This window comes from Hoplias malabaricus, chromosome 14 (genome assembly GCF_029633855.1).
Source record: "Hoplias malabaricus isolate fHopMal1 chromosome 14, fHopMal1.hap1, whole genome shotgun sequence".
In the NCBI taxonomy this organism is placed as follows: Eukaryota; Metazoa; Chordata; class Actinopteri; order Characiformes; family Erythrinidae; genus Hoplias; species Hoplias malabaricus.
The window spans coordinates 16728326-16744580 of record NC_089813.1 but is presented as its reverse complement, the minus strand read 5'-3'; the positions used below and the strand labels follow the sequence as shown (position 1 = coordinate 16744580).

At 39.2% G+C, this 16255-nt stretch overlaps 1 protein-coding gene across 2 annotated transcripts; it reads right to left on the bottom strand.

Annotated features, from left to right (window-relative positions):
* Positions 1-4129: 4129 nt before the first annotated feature.
* LOC136666076 (dystroglycan 1-like) lies at positions 4130-13579 on the bottom strand. Of its 2 annotated transcripts, none has more exons than XM_066644063.1 (3): positions 13464-13579; positions 10643-11074; positions 4130-8686 (listed from the first exon to the last, which is right to left on the bottom strand). In XM_066644063.1, exons 2-3 carry the CDS (start codon positions 10907-10909, stop codon positions 6311-6313), a joined length of 2643 nt encoding a protein of 880 aa, XP_066500160.1. In that variant the 5' UTR covers positions 10910-11074; positions 13464-13579; the 3' UTR covers positions 4130-6310. The 2 variants fall into 2 exon arrangements, with proteins under 2 accessions (XP_066500160.1, XP_066500161.1); XM_066644064.1 differs by lacking the exon at positions 13464-13579 and adding an exon at positions 9110-9201 and having other exon boundaries at positions 10643-10744.
* Between the last annotated feature and the right edge of the window lie 2676 nt (positions 13580-16255).

Genomic DNA, 16255 nt, shown 5'->3' with positions numbered 1-16255 from the left:
CAGGAAATACGCTAATATGCTAAGTGCTCTGGCAGTGCACACAATATTTAGTTTTTTCAGTGGTGAATGAAATATTTTAGGCAAAATTGTAAGTAAAATGAGCTTGGTAGATTTTTAAAATCCAAGATAGAAAGGAAAATGTTAATAAAATAATATAAAATAGTAAAATATTATATAAGATTATTATTGTTGTGATGATTATCAACATGTACAAAACACAAGGGAGATGCTTTAGCCAAAAAATTATTTTTTATTTAAACTTAGAAATAAAAGTATGCTTAAAGGATAATCTGCAAAGTCAACTGAAAATTCATTCATTCATTCATTGTCTGTAACTGCTTATCCAGTTCAGGGTTGCAGTGGGTCTGGAGCCTACCTGGAATCACAGGGTGCAAGGGAATACCCCTGAAGGGGGCACCAGTACTTCACAGAGCGACACACACACTCGCACATTCACTCCCACACACACCTTTGAGTCGCCAATCCACCTACCAACGTGTGTTTTTGGATCATGGGAGGAAGACGGAGCATCCAGAGGAAACCCATGCGGACACAGGGAGAACACACCTACTCCTTACAGACAGTCACGTTGCTCGAACCCACAATCCCAGATTCATGGAGCTGCTTGACAGCGACACTACCTGTTGCGCAACCCTGCCGCCCCTGAAAAATTTCTACTATTTACAATATGAACAATCAGTCACATTTACAGTTAAGAATTAAAGCCACGATGCAATATCTGATAACCTGACATAATGGATGATTAGCACAATTTTATTTACAATATAATGTGCATAAGAACTGTAATGGATTATCTAAATATAAAAAATAGATAAATAAATTAAATTAAACACAAAGCAAGGTATAGAACAATAGATCTGTACATTTCTACAAGTAATCTTGTTGATGATGATGTGCAGGCACATTGTACTGTAGTGCCAAGACAGCTGAAGACAGACTGCCCCGTGGGTCCACATCATCCTCTCCTGGAACATCTGGCTTCACTGATATCACTATGAGTAATGTAGACTTTGTGGAGAATTGCACAGCTTGCCACAACCTCTGAGGCAAATACCTCAAAAGGGCATACCTCAAGTATCTTAAATATATGGACCGCTAGTGTGTCTTCAGCATGCCAAATGCTCTTGGCATTCCTGGTCTGAGACAGCTTGCCTCCTCAGTACACCTCAATATCCCTGCTTCACACATGGTTAGTCTCAGTCCCTAATGTAGCTGCGAGTGAAACAATGGTCTCCCCAGAGAGTTGGAGGTCAACACCTTTGAAACACAGATGCAAGATGGGCACAGCTGTGTTCAGGTGACTATATGACATCAGGATCCCATGCTATGAATTCATATAGTTTAAGGTGATTGTACATAGTTTGTGTTTATTTATGTTTAAATATACTGCTTTGTTAATATTGATTTATCTAATATTTTTCAAGGTTACTTGTCTATGTAAATTGACTGCACATCCTCACTCAGATTCTATTGTTCCTGTTAAAAAAAGAATGAATAAAATAGGATTGATCTCTCATAATGTCATTTTTGTTTGTACCACCATTAACAGTAACCGAGTGTGTATGCAATACATTTACCCCAGCTAAAGAGACTAACACAGGGTTCATACAGTTTTTCATTCATTCATTGTCGGTAGCCGCTTATCCAGTTCAATGTCTCGGTGGGTCCAGAGCCTACCCGGAATCACTGGGCACCAGTCCTTCACAGGGTGATACACATACACACATACCTACGGACACTTTTGAGTCGCCAATCCATCTACCAACATGTGTTTTTGAACCGTGGGAGGAAACCGGAGTACTCAGAGGAAACCCACGTGGACATGGGGAGAACACACCAAACTCCTCACAGACAGTCACCCAGAGTGGGACACCATTTTAAAGCTTTTCCAGCAACTTACAGCTGTAGTAAATTGCATATTTATTCAAATACATTAATTCATTCATTATCTGTAAGTGCTTACCCAGTTCAGGGTCACGGTGGGTCCAGACCCTACCTGGAATCATTGTGCGCAAGGCGGGAATACACCCTGGAGGGGGCGCCAGTCCCTCTCAGGGCAACACACACACATTTACTCACACACTCACACCTATGCCAATCCACCTATCGACGTGTTTGTTTTTGGACTGTGGGAGGAAACCCATACGGACACGGGGGGAACACACCAAACACCTCACAGACAGTCACCCGGAGCGGGAATCGAACCCACAATCTCCAGGTCCCTGGAGTTATGCGTCTGCAACACTACCTGCTGCACCGCCGTGCCGCTATTCAAATACATATATACTCAAAATGATCACTTTTTATATATTTTTAAAAAATGGACGATAACCAACCAGAACTATATTAGGTAATAGCAGAAGGATAAAAATTGAAAAAGAAATCGAAGTTTAAAATGTGTCACCTGTTTATAAGTAGACTTGCTATCTAACCTGATTCTACATTTATATTTTTATTTACTTTTTGCCCTGTGCTATTGTACGCAATAAAAGTACTTCTTTCTCACATGAAATAAGACAAATTCAGCAGTCCTCCTCTCTCTGTGAGATGTGTCTGTAAATGTTGCTGAGCTCCAAGCCGTTCTGCTGAGCTTGTGAACAGCAGAGTAACTTAACTAGCATAAAGAGCATAACACAGCCCCAGAAACACACACAAACGGATTATGTTTCTGTTTAATTTCCTATTATTTATTTATGTGAAACTTAACCGTGTCACAACATAACCGTGTTTGTTGTGGAGCTATTTCTTGAGTTACTGAACCTCAACACACCCACGGACGAAGCCACGGTTGGTGCTAAAGAACCTAGTGTTCTTTGGCTCCAGCTGGGAACTATTTTTTCTGGTTCGCGTACCAGTTTATGTCAGTGGAATCTATGAAAAACAGAAACACGTTTGTGAATTTAACAGTATTTGTAAAATTGCAGACTGTGAGACATAGATTGGGATATATTTATTCATGAATAGTAAAACATGTTTGTAACATGTTTAATTTGTGGATTAAAACTTACGCATTTGTCAAAAATAGAGACTAGTCTCTCTCCACAGATCCTGAACTTCAACAACCCAGAGAGAATTGCATTTCCCCACAATCGCAGACATCCCTTTTAACTACAGCAGTAATGTATGCTCTTTGGTCAACATCTTTGAACTAACATTAGTAATGTAAGCTATAGTGAGAAAAATAACGGTAAAAACAAAAATTGGCCACCAATTATGTTAGTCATATTAGCACATTAACCTCCAATGCATTTTTCTGCCCTTGTGATTGAATATATCAGTTATCCTTACACGAACATTATTCAAGCTTTAGTAATAACGTTATTTCATGTTGTGTTTTAACACGTAAGGGACTACCAGCACAAGCCACATTGTCTCATTCTATTTACACAAGATGAAATGTATGATCATGCTGACCATGCACTCTGAGTGTAATAGATTCTTAAAGAATGTTTTATTATGATTGTGTCTAAATTCCTTCTGTTTTGTTTTGAAGTTGATTAAAGAAAGGGGGTATACTGGGTGTAGTGTGGGGTTTATAATCTGTGACGGGTACTCAGGGGGGACATGGCACCATTTGGGTAGCAGCCCAAGCCCCTCTATGCTGACCATTGACTGCTGAAAAAAGATTTTTTTGGTTTTAATTGTTTCAGTCCAAAAAATAAAATGTTTTAGTTGGGTGTTTATGAGTAAGTCCTCAAAATGGCGGCACTTTTCACAGTGACGTCAGACGAAATGCAAGGACAGACAAACTTCATTTAACATGGCTTGATGTGGTGTGGATCCTGCTCAACCCAGCCATAATACAGAGTGTTGGTGTGGCACTGGAACAGGTGTATATGTTAATGCTAGTTTGAGTGTAGTCCATAAACCTCCCCCAATAATGATGATGATAATAATAATAATAATATTAAGCTCATTAGGTCAGAAACTGACTACTGATAAAGGGTTAGACCATGGCTAGTAAAACTTAACCCATGCAACAGATGTTAGTTTTGAAATTTACACCAATAGATTTTGCCTAATTAAGTTCCATTTATAGATAATTTACTAGGCCTTATTTGAGAACATATACATTTTCACACAGTTTACAATTTTTAGTACAGCTTTATTAATATATTTTTCATAAACAATTTCAGACGTATCAAAAATGTAGTAAAAACATTAGACTGAATTATTTCAGCTGTTCCATGTGGTCTTTTTTGTAACATTATTTACCTAACACAAATCTCCTTCGGCTCATCACTCTGTCCAAAACATTCACAGCACAAGGGCTAATACATATCCTGGTTAGATCAGATTCAATAAAATATTGCATTTCGTTTTTCAGAATATAATACTCATATCTCTTGGAAAAAAAAAAATCCTTTTTTTGTTCTACTCTAGTGCTGTAGTATTATTGATCCCACAGGTGGAGCAGGCACACAATTATATACAAACACGCAATGCAATGCCACATTACAACAAAGAGGAGGAAACACACTTGATACAGCAGTCAGAAGCAACGTAATGCTTTCACTGGAGTCCATTTTGTCTAAAGAATAATAACAATATGATAGTAAGTGATGCTTCCAAGGATTACAAAGGGCAGTCTGTGTACAATATGTGGTGGCAACTGAAAGCTCTCTTTCAATTAAACTAGAGCCAGATACCAGAGGAGATTTAATTGAAAGTAAAAATTTTGTTTATCCAAATGTTTATCCAAAACCATTCATACTTACTCTTCAGTGGCTGTATTTAATAAATTCACGAATCTGTAAAAACATTAAAATGAGCTGCTTGTTTCTACACTCACTGCCAATTTTATCAGTTTCATTTCTCATTAGGTGCATGCTGTATCTCTACAATGATAGACTTGAGTCCATTTATTGCTCTGCATACTCTATTAGCCCTCTTTTACTCTGTTCTTCCAAGTTCAGGACCCCCAAAACATCACCTCAAAGCTAGTCTGAGCCCTAGAGAGTTTGGCAATATTAGGCTACCAAAATGCAGGTATTACTTGAGTGATAGATAATTCTCAGCACCATAGTGACACTGACGTGATGATGGTGTGTTAGTGTGTATATCCAGCCAACGGTGTCTGAGGGCAGCATCCTCTAACCACTTATATTAAGAACTAGAGGGCGACCAACAAAATAATAGGTGAGCTACTGCCCCTGACTTTAAATCAACAAGGTGAACCAACAAATTAAGTGTGTCTAATAGAGTAAAATCTCCAGCAGCAGTGTCTGAACCATTTATACAAGTGCAAGATACACCAACACGACGCACGCAGTGCTGAGAATGATCCACCACTCAAGTAATACTGGCTCTATGGTTGTACTGCAAATGTCCAGATATTTGTAGAACAGGTTAAAAATGGGAAACTATGCAAAGCAGCATATGTACTTTTAAACAAAATTGTAAATCTAATCCTGAAAAACGTACTGGTTTGAGACTGGTGGTCGTAGGCTTCACTTTGTTGAATCTGCAGATTGATTTATACAGTGGGCATGGGACAATTAAGAATGTTGGCATGGTTTGATGTTCAAATTTGTATGGTAGGCTCTAATTTGCGATGAATATAAAGGTTAAACAAATTCTATATTAGGTTGAAAGAATCATTTACACTAACAAATGTCTCTATCTGCCTATTGGCTGTCTATGATCCAATAGATAAAGCCAGCAGTTTGCTTTGATCCATATGACATAGAAACATAATACTCCATATAAATGTTGCTTCCAGGCAAGTAAAGACATTAAAAAAGGTCATTATATAAAAAAAGAAAGAAAAAAAAAAATCAAAAACACAGACTATACAGACACCAAATGTATTCTTAGCGGTGCCTTATATAAATCTCTGCTCAGCAGCTCTACCTAAGTGGCTTACAGTTTGATTAAGTGACTTTCAGTGGCAGTAGCTGTTTCAGTGCTTTAGAGCCAGTAATTCCCAAAGACTGTTAGCGGATATGAGCATCAGTCATTCTGAACCCGTATGTCCCATTTACTGCTCCATAGTAACTGGTTCAGACATTTTGAATGAGTCAGAGATTTAATCAAGTAGGTCCTTTTCAGAGCACTTCAGTCAAAGTATTGTAGATTTTGGATCAATAGTAGTGTTCTTTAGACTGGAGCGTGGAGCCTCTGCTCAGTCATTGATTCATAATAATCCAGCATGCCTTGCAATCAAGGGCTTTTTTCCATACACGCAATCCAGTCCATTCGTATAATCTATAATCACACCATTTTATTTCCACTTCATATGTCTATTAAAGGTCCATTTGTCCTCTACTGCGAGAGGTCCAATCATGTACTAGGGGGGCACATAGGGAGGAGGACACCTGTAGGCTGTCATATTTTTGGGTCGAGAACCTTTTCCCTCTATGGGAACAGTAAATGGAGGTGGAGGTTGATAAGGGGGAGCGCTAGGATCATCATCGCTTAGGGAGATGTATTCTTCCAGGATGTGGTGGTTGAGCAGGGTTCCTTCTCCACAGGCAGAGCTGGGGTACTGAGGAGGAGGCAGTGGAGGCTTCTCCTCACGCAAGATCAATGGCATGCTTGAGGAAGGTGGTGATTTGGCATCATCCAACTCATCTGCAAAAATGATCGGTACACCCTTTTTAATGAATGTGGCCTGCTCCTCAGTGGTTAACTTTCCACGTCGTTTCTTTCTGTAGCAAACCATGGCAATGAAACCAGCAGTAAGCAGCAAAGCAGCCACCACCACAGCAGGTATTACTGTGTGCAAGTAAACGTCATCGCTGGTACGCCGGCCAGAGCCAGATGAAGGCGTGACTGAGGTCGGCACTGGTATGGCACTTTCCCCTGAAGACACAGGGGCAGAGATCTCCCCTGGTGGCACAAATGAAAACCTTTGGCATTTGTTGGCACCCCGAACACTGATGTTGATTGGTTTGAAATCTGGCTCCATGGCACTAACGAAGATGGGAGTGGGACGACCTTGAGCATCTGAAATCTTGCGACACATTGCCTGAATCTGTTCTCGTGGGCAAGGGTTCTTCGGCAAGCTGCTGTTGGTCCACTCCACCAGAATCGAACCCTGGGAGATATTCCTTAAAGTGACAGAACTACTGTTGCGATCCCCCAGGGCAGAGGCGAGTTTCTTGCTAAATGAGATTTTCTTATGGATGTCACTGGTCAACGTTTTGGGCTCACCCTGAAAACGAGCAGTAAACACAACTGGGGACTGGTCATCAACTGGCCAGCGATTAACATGGACCTCAAAGGCGTCTGTGGTGCTTGAGTCTTCTTTATCTGTGGCCATCATAAAAAATTCATGCCGGCCAACGTGGCTCAGGTCAGGGAGGCCGTACAGCAGTTGACTGGTGCTGTTAAACTGGATCCAAGAGCCGTCATCTACTGCCTGGTTGTGACTCTGGCGTAGTGAGAGACGCAACTTTTCAGTGCTTCCATCTTCTTGATCAAAGAATGTGTCAGCTGGAATTTTCACTTCAAAGTATGTTCCAACCCACACATTCACCTCATCGATAGGGTTATGTAGCTGAGGTTTCTGGTTAGTCAAGGGGGTGGTGCGTCTGGAAGGCTTAACTGTAGTTTTCGGCTCCCTGGGCACAGGTGTGGTCTTCTGTTTCTTACCTTTCTTTGTGGTCGAGGTCTTTGGTTTGCGGGTCGTTGGTGGAGTAACTGAAGCAGTAGGCTCTACATAACCATGGCGTGTCAGCGTCGGTTGCAAGGGGATAGTGCTGGTGCTGCCCAGAACTCGAGTAGGAAGAGGGTGGCCCAAGACAGGTGTGTAAGCCACCTGGTCTCGGATTCGAATAGTAGGTTTTACAGGCAAGGGTAAAGGGCCACGAGCAGGATTCGCCAACAGATCCGTAGTGGGTGCAATGAAAGGAGACGTTGGAGTGGGAATAATGCGCTCTGCAGGTTCTGGGTGCGCAGTTGGGGGCAGCTGAGAGGGCACAGGGGTTGGAGTGTTGTGGAGCTGTCTTTTTATTCGCTTAACCACTTGTGGTTTCTTATTGACAATATACCAGCCAACCACTGGATACCCCAGCTGAGTTGACATAGTGCCATCCTTAGCTGGCAACTGTACTCGACTAATGTCAGGTAGGTTGCTCTGATCAAGGGCGCAGCCTAGTTTCCATGATAACAGTGCACCATTCTCCACCACCTTCTTAGCATTGCCTGGACCAGCCATAAAAGCAGTCATGTCAAAAAAGCGGTTGTTAATAACAGGCATAACTCGCATCAGCTCTGGTGGCATGCTAGCAAAGTGACTCATTTTCTGTAGCAGTGTCAGTCGCTCCCTGGAGTTCATCTTTGTGAGGTCAGCGTCCAGGATTATTGTTAGCACAGTGATTGGCTGACCACTTGAACAGACACAGGTTGTTGTTGCATTAGTCTCTGTATGCATTGTCATTGGAGAAGAATCTATCTCCTGCTGATCTTCTGAGTTTACTGTGATGGTGAACACCCCATATGAGTTGGCTGGCTGGCTCATAGGAGTGAATGTGCTACTCAGTTTGGTTCCTCTGAGTAGCCACTGGCTCTGTATACTGCTATCAGGACTTTGAAACACTGCTGGAGACAAGCTGAAACGATACAAGCCCTTATCGCCCTCTAGTGGTAGACCTTGAAGAAGACAGAGCTCATTGTCCCAATACAGCCATGATGGGAATGGTGCACTGCCAACCTCAGAAAACTGTGGGGGGGGGAGAAGAAAAAAGTAATAATAATAATTAAATAATTAACAAAAACCAGTAAATCAATAAAAAGTAAACTTAGAAATAAGAGACAACATATTCTTAAATTGTAACAAAGAGGTATACATTTTTATCCAAGCAGCCAATCAGATAATAATCCAGTCTAAACTACAGATCATTGCAACATGATCATACGCATATCTTGAAATGTATCAATACTGCTGGATATTGTAAAACGAACAACTGATTTATGCAACCCACAGACCAGTTTGAACAATAGAGGGCAAGAAGCCATGAAGATTCAGAGAAAAACAATATCTATTGTGTTCAGCCTCAATTAGCACTTTCATGAGAAATGTATAATTCGTCTATTGTACACTACAAATTACAAATGACAAACTCTTCGAGATAGTCGTCCTAACCTGGAAAATGGGGGTTCCTTATGGCAACATACATAGTAGAGTTTATGGTAATGTTATAAGTTTGTAGCTCATTCTGAAGAAATTAAATGTGTCTATAAGAGAGAGAGAGAGAGAGAGAATAATTTTGAATTTTGCAGAGCTGATGAAATCTTTCATTTTAGGCTTAACATTCAAAACTTGTTTAGAAATGTAATTGTAAATTTCAAGATCATTCATTATCTGTAAACACTTATCTAGTTCAGGGTCACCGTGGGGCCGGAGTGTACCCAGAATCACTGGGCGCAAGGCAGGAACACACCCTTGAGGAGGTGCCAGTCCATCACAGGGCAACACTCTTATGAGTAGCCAATCTACCCACCATGTGTTTTTGGACTTGCATCTTGCACAGGGCTAGAACTCATAGCCTTGCTAATCTCATCTTCTTAAACTTACACTGGGTGTGAGTTCTAATATTATGAGCTATTTCCATAATTACTGTATATTTTCAGCAACAGGATCTAGAACTTTCTTCCAACAATTAATATGAGTAAAATAGTTTAGCTCTTGGCCTTAGCATATAAGCTTAGCGTTGCATCTGTTCCAGTTACTCAAGGTCTATAGTTGAATATTAAAATCAGGTTTATTCACATCACCGATAAGGGACTTTGTAAAGGTACTTTTTTCTGAAAAAAGTGGTTTCTAATTATATTACTTTGGGTTAATCTGATTTCATCTATGGTTAGTTTAATCCCAAGCACTATGCACCAATCACAAGGAACTGTGAATGCCCTGTATAACAGGGCCTATCACATCAAACCTCATTCACAAAACTAAAAGAAAAAAGAAAAAGTGAGTGAGAGAGAAAGATTTGATAAAGAGTAAATTATATATAAATGGTAAATGGTTAAAAAGTTTAAAAAAAAAAGTAAATTTTTTTAACTACCCAGTTTGATCAAGACTCTGTGGACTTTAGCCCACATGCTAATTAACAGTGGCATAGCTAAGGCAGCATAAACATAAGCAAAAACATAACTTGGCCATGAGACAGGCAACAGAAACATTAAACACAATTCACAGAACAGTATATGCATAGATGTGGAGATTTTGAATTTGAATAAATGCATAGAAAAAACCCATAGTACATAAAAGCATTAGCACAGTATTAAAAACATGAGATTAGGGCTGGACGATATGGGCAAAATTTATATCACAATATATTTCTTAATTTTGGTCAATACAATAAAAATCTGATGCGCTAAGTGTGGATTCAGCAACGCAGAAACTGCACTATGTAATTTTTGGAGGAGGGTAGTGAGTGCTATAAAAGTGAATTACATTCTGCAGCTCCAATGGGAGCCCTGGGGCAACAATATCAAATGGTACATAGTGTTGCTTTAAATTCTTAATGAAAATACATAAAAATAAAAATATGCTAACCCTCTTAATATTATTCAGGCCCAAATAAGCTTTAAAGGCCTTCAATTGTGAAGCAACTCAGACCACTAGCTACTTGTTAATAAGTTGTATGATGCAAGTGCACTTTAAGAAACTCACAATGTCTATGCCATGGCAGTCTGCCGACACCAACGGGATCCTCACCCAGAACATCTGGCCAACCACTGCTACAGAGTCCGAAACTCCAGAAGACTGGGCTGTTGCCAATCTGGATATTGATGGCTGTAAGTCCGAAAGCAGGGTGGAGTGCATGGAGGCTTCTAGTTCCACAATTATTGGCTCCGATGCCCATGTCACAGCACAAAGCAGCAAGAGTCCCCACATTTTCACACGCACAGTGTGTATTATGAGCACTTGGTTGTTCATCCTGCTGACTCGCCCAGGCCCAGGCCAAAAGAAGGCTCAGTTCCTATTTCTCACCACCAACCCAGCTCTCTCTCCTCTCGTGTCCCTCTCCTGCTAGCCATCAGTGCTTACAGTTTTTTTTTTTTTTTTTAGGGGGGGAGGATGTTGCTGTACAGCCATAGAGAACTGGAAAAGCAGAAATAAATACTGTTCATTGAACAGTTGTCACCACAAAACATCAACAAACCATCACAGTTCCACAAGTCTCACCTTGGAAAGCTAGGATTCAGCATAGATTAATTTTTTTTTGTTTGACACATCTGATTAATCTCATTAAGCAGCTATCCAATCCTATGGCAGTTGGAGAGAGTTGGAGATCTTTTTTGTTGTGTTATTTTTTCCAGCTCTACAAATATAATATGTTAGTTGCTTGTTATGACACTGTTCTATAATTCTATTCATGCAAGTAGAGCTTTCTGTTGCCTGTGTTCTGTGAGGGAATTTTCAGGAGTGGAAGTGGCAATGAAAAAGAAAAATCACATGTATTTCAAAATGCAATAAATATTTGATTCCTACAATTGTCAAGTCTATTTCTGATTTCCTCTACCACTCTGGTGGTAGAGGATTGTACAGTATCCCTTTTTGGTCTGATGTAGGTCACACTATGTCCCTATACATCTTGGCTCTTCCACATATATTAATTGTTAAACAGTGCGTTTAAAAGACAGCTTTTCTGATAATGTGTGCCTCTTTAGACAACCAGTCAATACATAATAAGAAAAACTTTACTTAAAACTGTATGTGTGAAAGTGTAGCACCAAGAGGACCAATTATAGCCTTTCACAGGGGAAAAGCTGTAAAACTAGGTGGGAACTATGTGGTTGTGACCTATCTGAATAAAATGTTTGATATTATCATTAATATTGGTTTGTTTTTTAGAGGCATTAAACCTTCAGATGTATGTTCTTTTCACTAACGCTGTCAGTAATTATATTTCACATAAAAATATTCTTAACAGTGATTATATTTTGAGATTTTAATGACTGAAGTATGCAGACATGTTGGGGGGAAAGGAAAATTAGTCAATTTGTTTGAGTTTTTTTTTTTTACTTTAATTGTGGTGTCATTTTGGCACAACAGGTAGTTTTGCTGTCACACAGATCCAGGTTCCTTGAGTTGTGGGTTTGAGGACCACACTGGGTCACTGCCTGTGAGGAGCTGATGTATATACATGGGTTTCCTTCTGGTGTTTCTGGTGCTTCCTCCTTGTGGTGGACTTGTACCACATACAGTGTGTGTTCCTGTCTTGCGCCCAGTGATTCTGGGCTGGCTCCAGACCCACCATGACACCGAAAAGCAGCTACAATAAATGTATGTGTTTTGGCTTTTTCTATTTGCTTGTATGTTCTCCTTTGAATCTCCAGGACACCTACAACATGTTTTTTTTGACTGTAGAATGAAACCCACACAGAAAAAGGGAGAACACACCAGACTCCTCAAAGACAGTAACCAGAGCCAACTGAACCCACAACACAACAGTACCTACTGTGCCACCATGTGAATAGAATGGGACTCAAGTGTCCAAAATAGCAAACATTGACAAAGAGATTGTATGCAAAAGTTTGGACAATGCTGGTTGAATGACATTCTGTTGATTTACTATGGAATAAAAATCAATTAACACCCTCTAGAGAGAACATAATTATCAACATTTTAATGTAGTTTCCTCTTCGTTTGTTGAATTTAGCATACAGAAAAAAAAAATCAATGAAACAAATTGCATTTTTTTTGTGTTTTCTTCTCAGAGAGGTTAAACAGATAAATATATAGAAATTTTAAATATAATTTTGCAGGAAAGTGGGTCCTTCAGAGGATGTATTCACTTATTTTAATTTAGAAAATCACCAAAATATGAAAATAGGCTTGGGGTGTTCAAACTTTTGCCACAGACAAATACACAAACCCTGATGTACTAAAAAGACAAGACACAAACAGAACACTAACTTACGAAAGCATATACTTTAGTGAAAAATACAAGATATTAAATCTTACACCATGGTCAGTACATTTTTTATTTATATGGCATCTTATATAGTGACTGTACAAAACCGTTGGGGTAAGGCCAATAGAGCCAGTGATCAGCGAGTAAACTAAGAGTGCATATAATTTAAGAGCCGGTTCGCTTTAAAACAATTATTCTCAGGTACAAATCAAAATGTTGCGCATTCAGTTCTGTGAGTCCTCGAAGAAGAACCGGGGCCGCTTCTGCTACAACAGGCCCAACACCAACAGTATCAGACCTTCCATAAAATCGACAAGCATGGGCTGTGCAAATAAATACCGCAAAACACTAAGCTTTAACATGCTTTAATGGCTTAATTGTTACAAAATACAACATACAGCGGTCCTGTCCAAACACAGAGCTGTATTTATAAATAAATAGTTAACACACAAAAAATCCCATCACTGAAATGCACCTGCTCCGATAGAGAGATAGACCCAAATTCAGTTAGGTGAGTAAAAATACGCCTTTTCTTCAAGATGCCAACCCCATAAAAACAATGTTTACACTCACATTACAATATCCGCTCCTTCGCCTTCATTTTCGTCTTCTTTAACGGGCCATTTTCAGCGCTAAGGACGAGCTCTGGGGAAAAGACTATTGATGTCAACCTCTCGTAGAAGGGATGCGGCAGTCCTGAGCAATCGATCTTTGAGCCGCTGCACACAGCCTTTCGGATTCCAAGAGCGTCCCGAGAAAATGGTGCCCAGGCGTTGGAATTGATAACAGGGAAACTGATACAGACACGGCATGAAAACAACAAACTACAAACGTTAAAGTTTGCAGACACCAGCTAGCTCAACAATCAATCAGAAATTAAAGGTATTAATAGGGAATGCGTCTTAGCTGCATTAACAGCCTCTTTATATTTAGGAACGCTATTCGAACATAATTTTACTGACACTGAAGTTGTATGAATTCTTCTCATACCGGAAATAGTGGATATAGCTGCCTCACAGCTCAATATTGGGGCCTTTATATCTCTCTAGCAAAATTGTGCAGAGTGATGCTGCAGAGCGTTTTATTGACTGTATTTTTTTATTTTATTTTATGGGAATTGTAAATGTTACATTTATGAGTGCCTCATTAGAAGAAGCAAATCTTTATATGATCTAATTGTGTGTTCTCTTATAACCACAAAAAGTGTCTTTTTCATATGTTAATCTGTTTGCAAAGTTAATGTGTACTGAGCGTAATATTCATTCATCCTCTTCATCCTGATCAGGGTTGCAGTATGTTACAAGGATTGTTGAGTAAATTTAATACTTCTTATCTGAAAATATTAAGGGCGGCATGGTGGCGCAGCAGGTAGTGTCGCAGTCACACAGCTCCAGGGTCTTGGAGGTTGTGGGATCATTTCCCGCTCTGGGTGACTGTCTGTGAGGAGTTGAGAGTAGAGGATTTCTCCCCTTGTCCACGTGGGTTTCCTCCCACTGTCCAAAAACACACTTTGGTAGGTGGATTGGCGACTCAAAAGTGTCCATAGGTGTGAGTGAATGTGTGTCTGTGTTGCCCTGTGAAGGACTGGCGCCCCCTCCAGGGTGTATTCCTGCCTTGTGCCCAGTGATGCCAGGTAGGCTCTGGACCCTGAACTGGATAAGCGGTTATAGATAATGTATGAAAATATTAACATCTGACATGTCTGCAAAAACAAATTATGTTCAGAGCACCTTAATGTCTGTGAACATACTAGCTGAAAGTGCAGCACAGCAAAGGCTTGGGATCAATTTTAACCGTCTTCACTAGAATGGGACAAAATTCAACAATTCAGTTCCAAAATGACTAAAAAATGTTATGTAAGACTGTGGTAAACATACCTCTGTTCCAGCTGTTTCTGTATGTGTTGCAGGCAGCAAAGTCTAAATCAGCTTATAAAATGCAATCAATCAATGTTGGTAAGTGAAATGTGTTCTTTGGTAAGTCAGTTAAATAAGGGTTCAAGAGAATTAACAAATCACAGATTCTTGTTTTTTTTTTGGAAATGTGGTTTGTGATAATGTAAAGGGGAAAAAACATGTTTCAAAGACCTCAACCTCAAATTGTCCCTGATGCAGGGTACGCTTCTCAACTTTTTTGGCATTCATGGAGACAAGAGGTGGATAGATTGGCCTAATTGTTACTTGGGCAGATTAATAATGAAGTGCAGTTAAAGACAATATTAAAAGATATAAAGTGAGTGCAACAGAATCTCATCATCTGTATTTTAACCATTCATGTTTAAGAAAATTATTTATTACTTTGCACTCATCCAATAAAAGTTAAAAATTGTGAAAGATAAAAATGTGGAGATGTTAAGAAGGCAGTGCAAAGAAAATAGAACAGAGAATTTGCCAATTTAATAAAGAATCTGAGTACACCCTATAGCCCAGACCTCAGCATCACTGAAAGTGTTGGAGATTAGCCTGGATCATGAGAAATTCTCACAAATATGTAAGTGTGGAAATATATCCCTGTAGAATTATGGATTTGGGTTAATGTTGAAAATTTAATATCAATCATGTCTTCAATGAGGACAAATAAATGTAAAACCACATTTAAAAACAAGACTGAACTTATATTTAATTGTTTTTAATTATGTTTAATGCAAAAACTTGTTACGTTTCCACTGTGTTCATGTTTTTTCTGCAAAAAAGACAAAATTTGTACTTAGTGGATGCTTTCTTTGGAAATTAACTAAAAGGCTTGGTCTCCGACATTTGCATGGTGCTTTATATAGTTTTGTCCATTCTTTACATGTAATAATGGATTTACATGTAATCATCAGATATAAAAGTCAGTCAAAGCTTAATGCACCACATGAATTTATCATAAGGTTTTATCATTTGGCCAGAAAGCTTTTAAATTAGCTGACTGCTATAGAACACAGAACTGTTACTGGTGAGGTGAAATGATCTTTCCTTTGCTTAATGCAACAAAGACAATTTTATCTTGTAGTACCTTTGGGTCCTATAAAAGTGTCTTTGTACCAGGCTTTATGTAACTTCAAGTCCAAAGTGATGCATAGCCTTTTGAAGTTAATGAAATAAGGCTTAATATTTAGCAATATCCTTGATTTAATTAGTTTAATATTTTGAATAGTTACTAAGTAAAATGACTTAATGAGGCTGTAATTGTTCATTCATATCAAGCTGGGCATGTAAGATTGTATTTTTTTCTCCAGGCTTCAAATAACCACTAGAGGGTAAAAAAAATTTATGGAATACTTCTGAGACTAAACATAAAACTTACAAATTATTAATTTGTTGTGTAAATTATAAATTAATAATATGTCCATTTGCTTACAGTTCTCGCTGCTTGTTTTTCAC

What these genes read in the sequence shown, in the direction of transcription:
- LOC136666076 (XM_066644063.1), bottom strand. Translation starts at nt 10,909, where the DNA reads ATGAACAACCAAGTGCTCATAATACACACTGTGCGTGTGAAAATGTGG. An exon ending in ACTGCCATGGCATAGACATT is followed by an intron (nt 8,687 to 10,642) that starts GTGAGTTTCTTA and finishes CCCCCCCCACAG; the next exon opens with TTTTCTGAGGTTGGCAGTGC.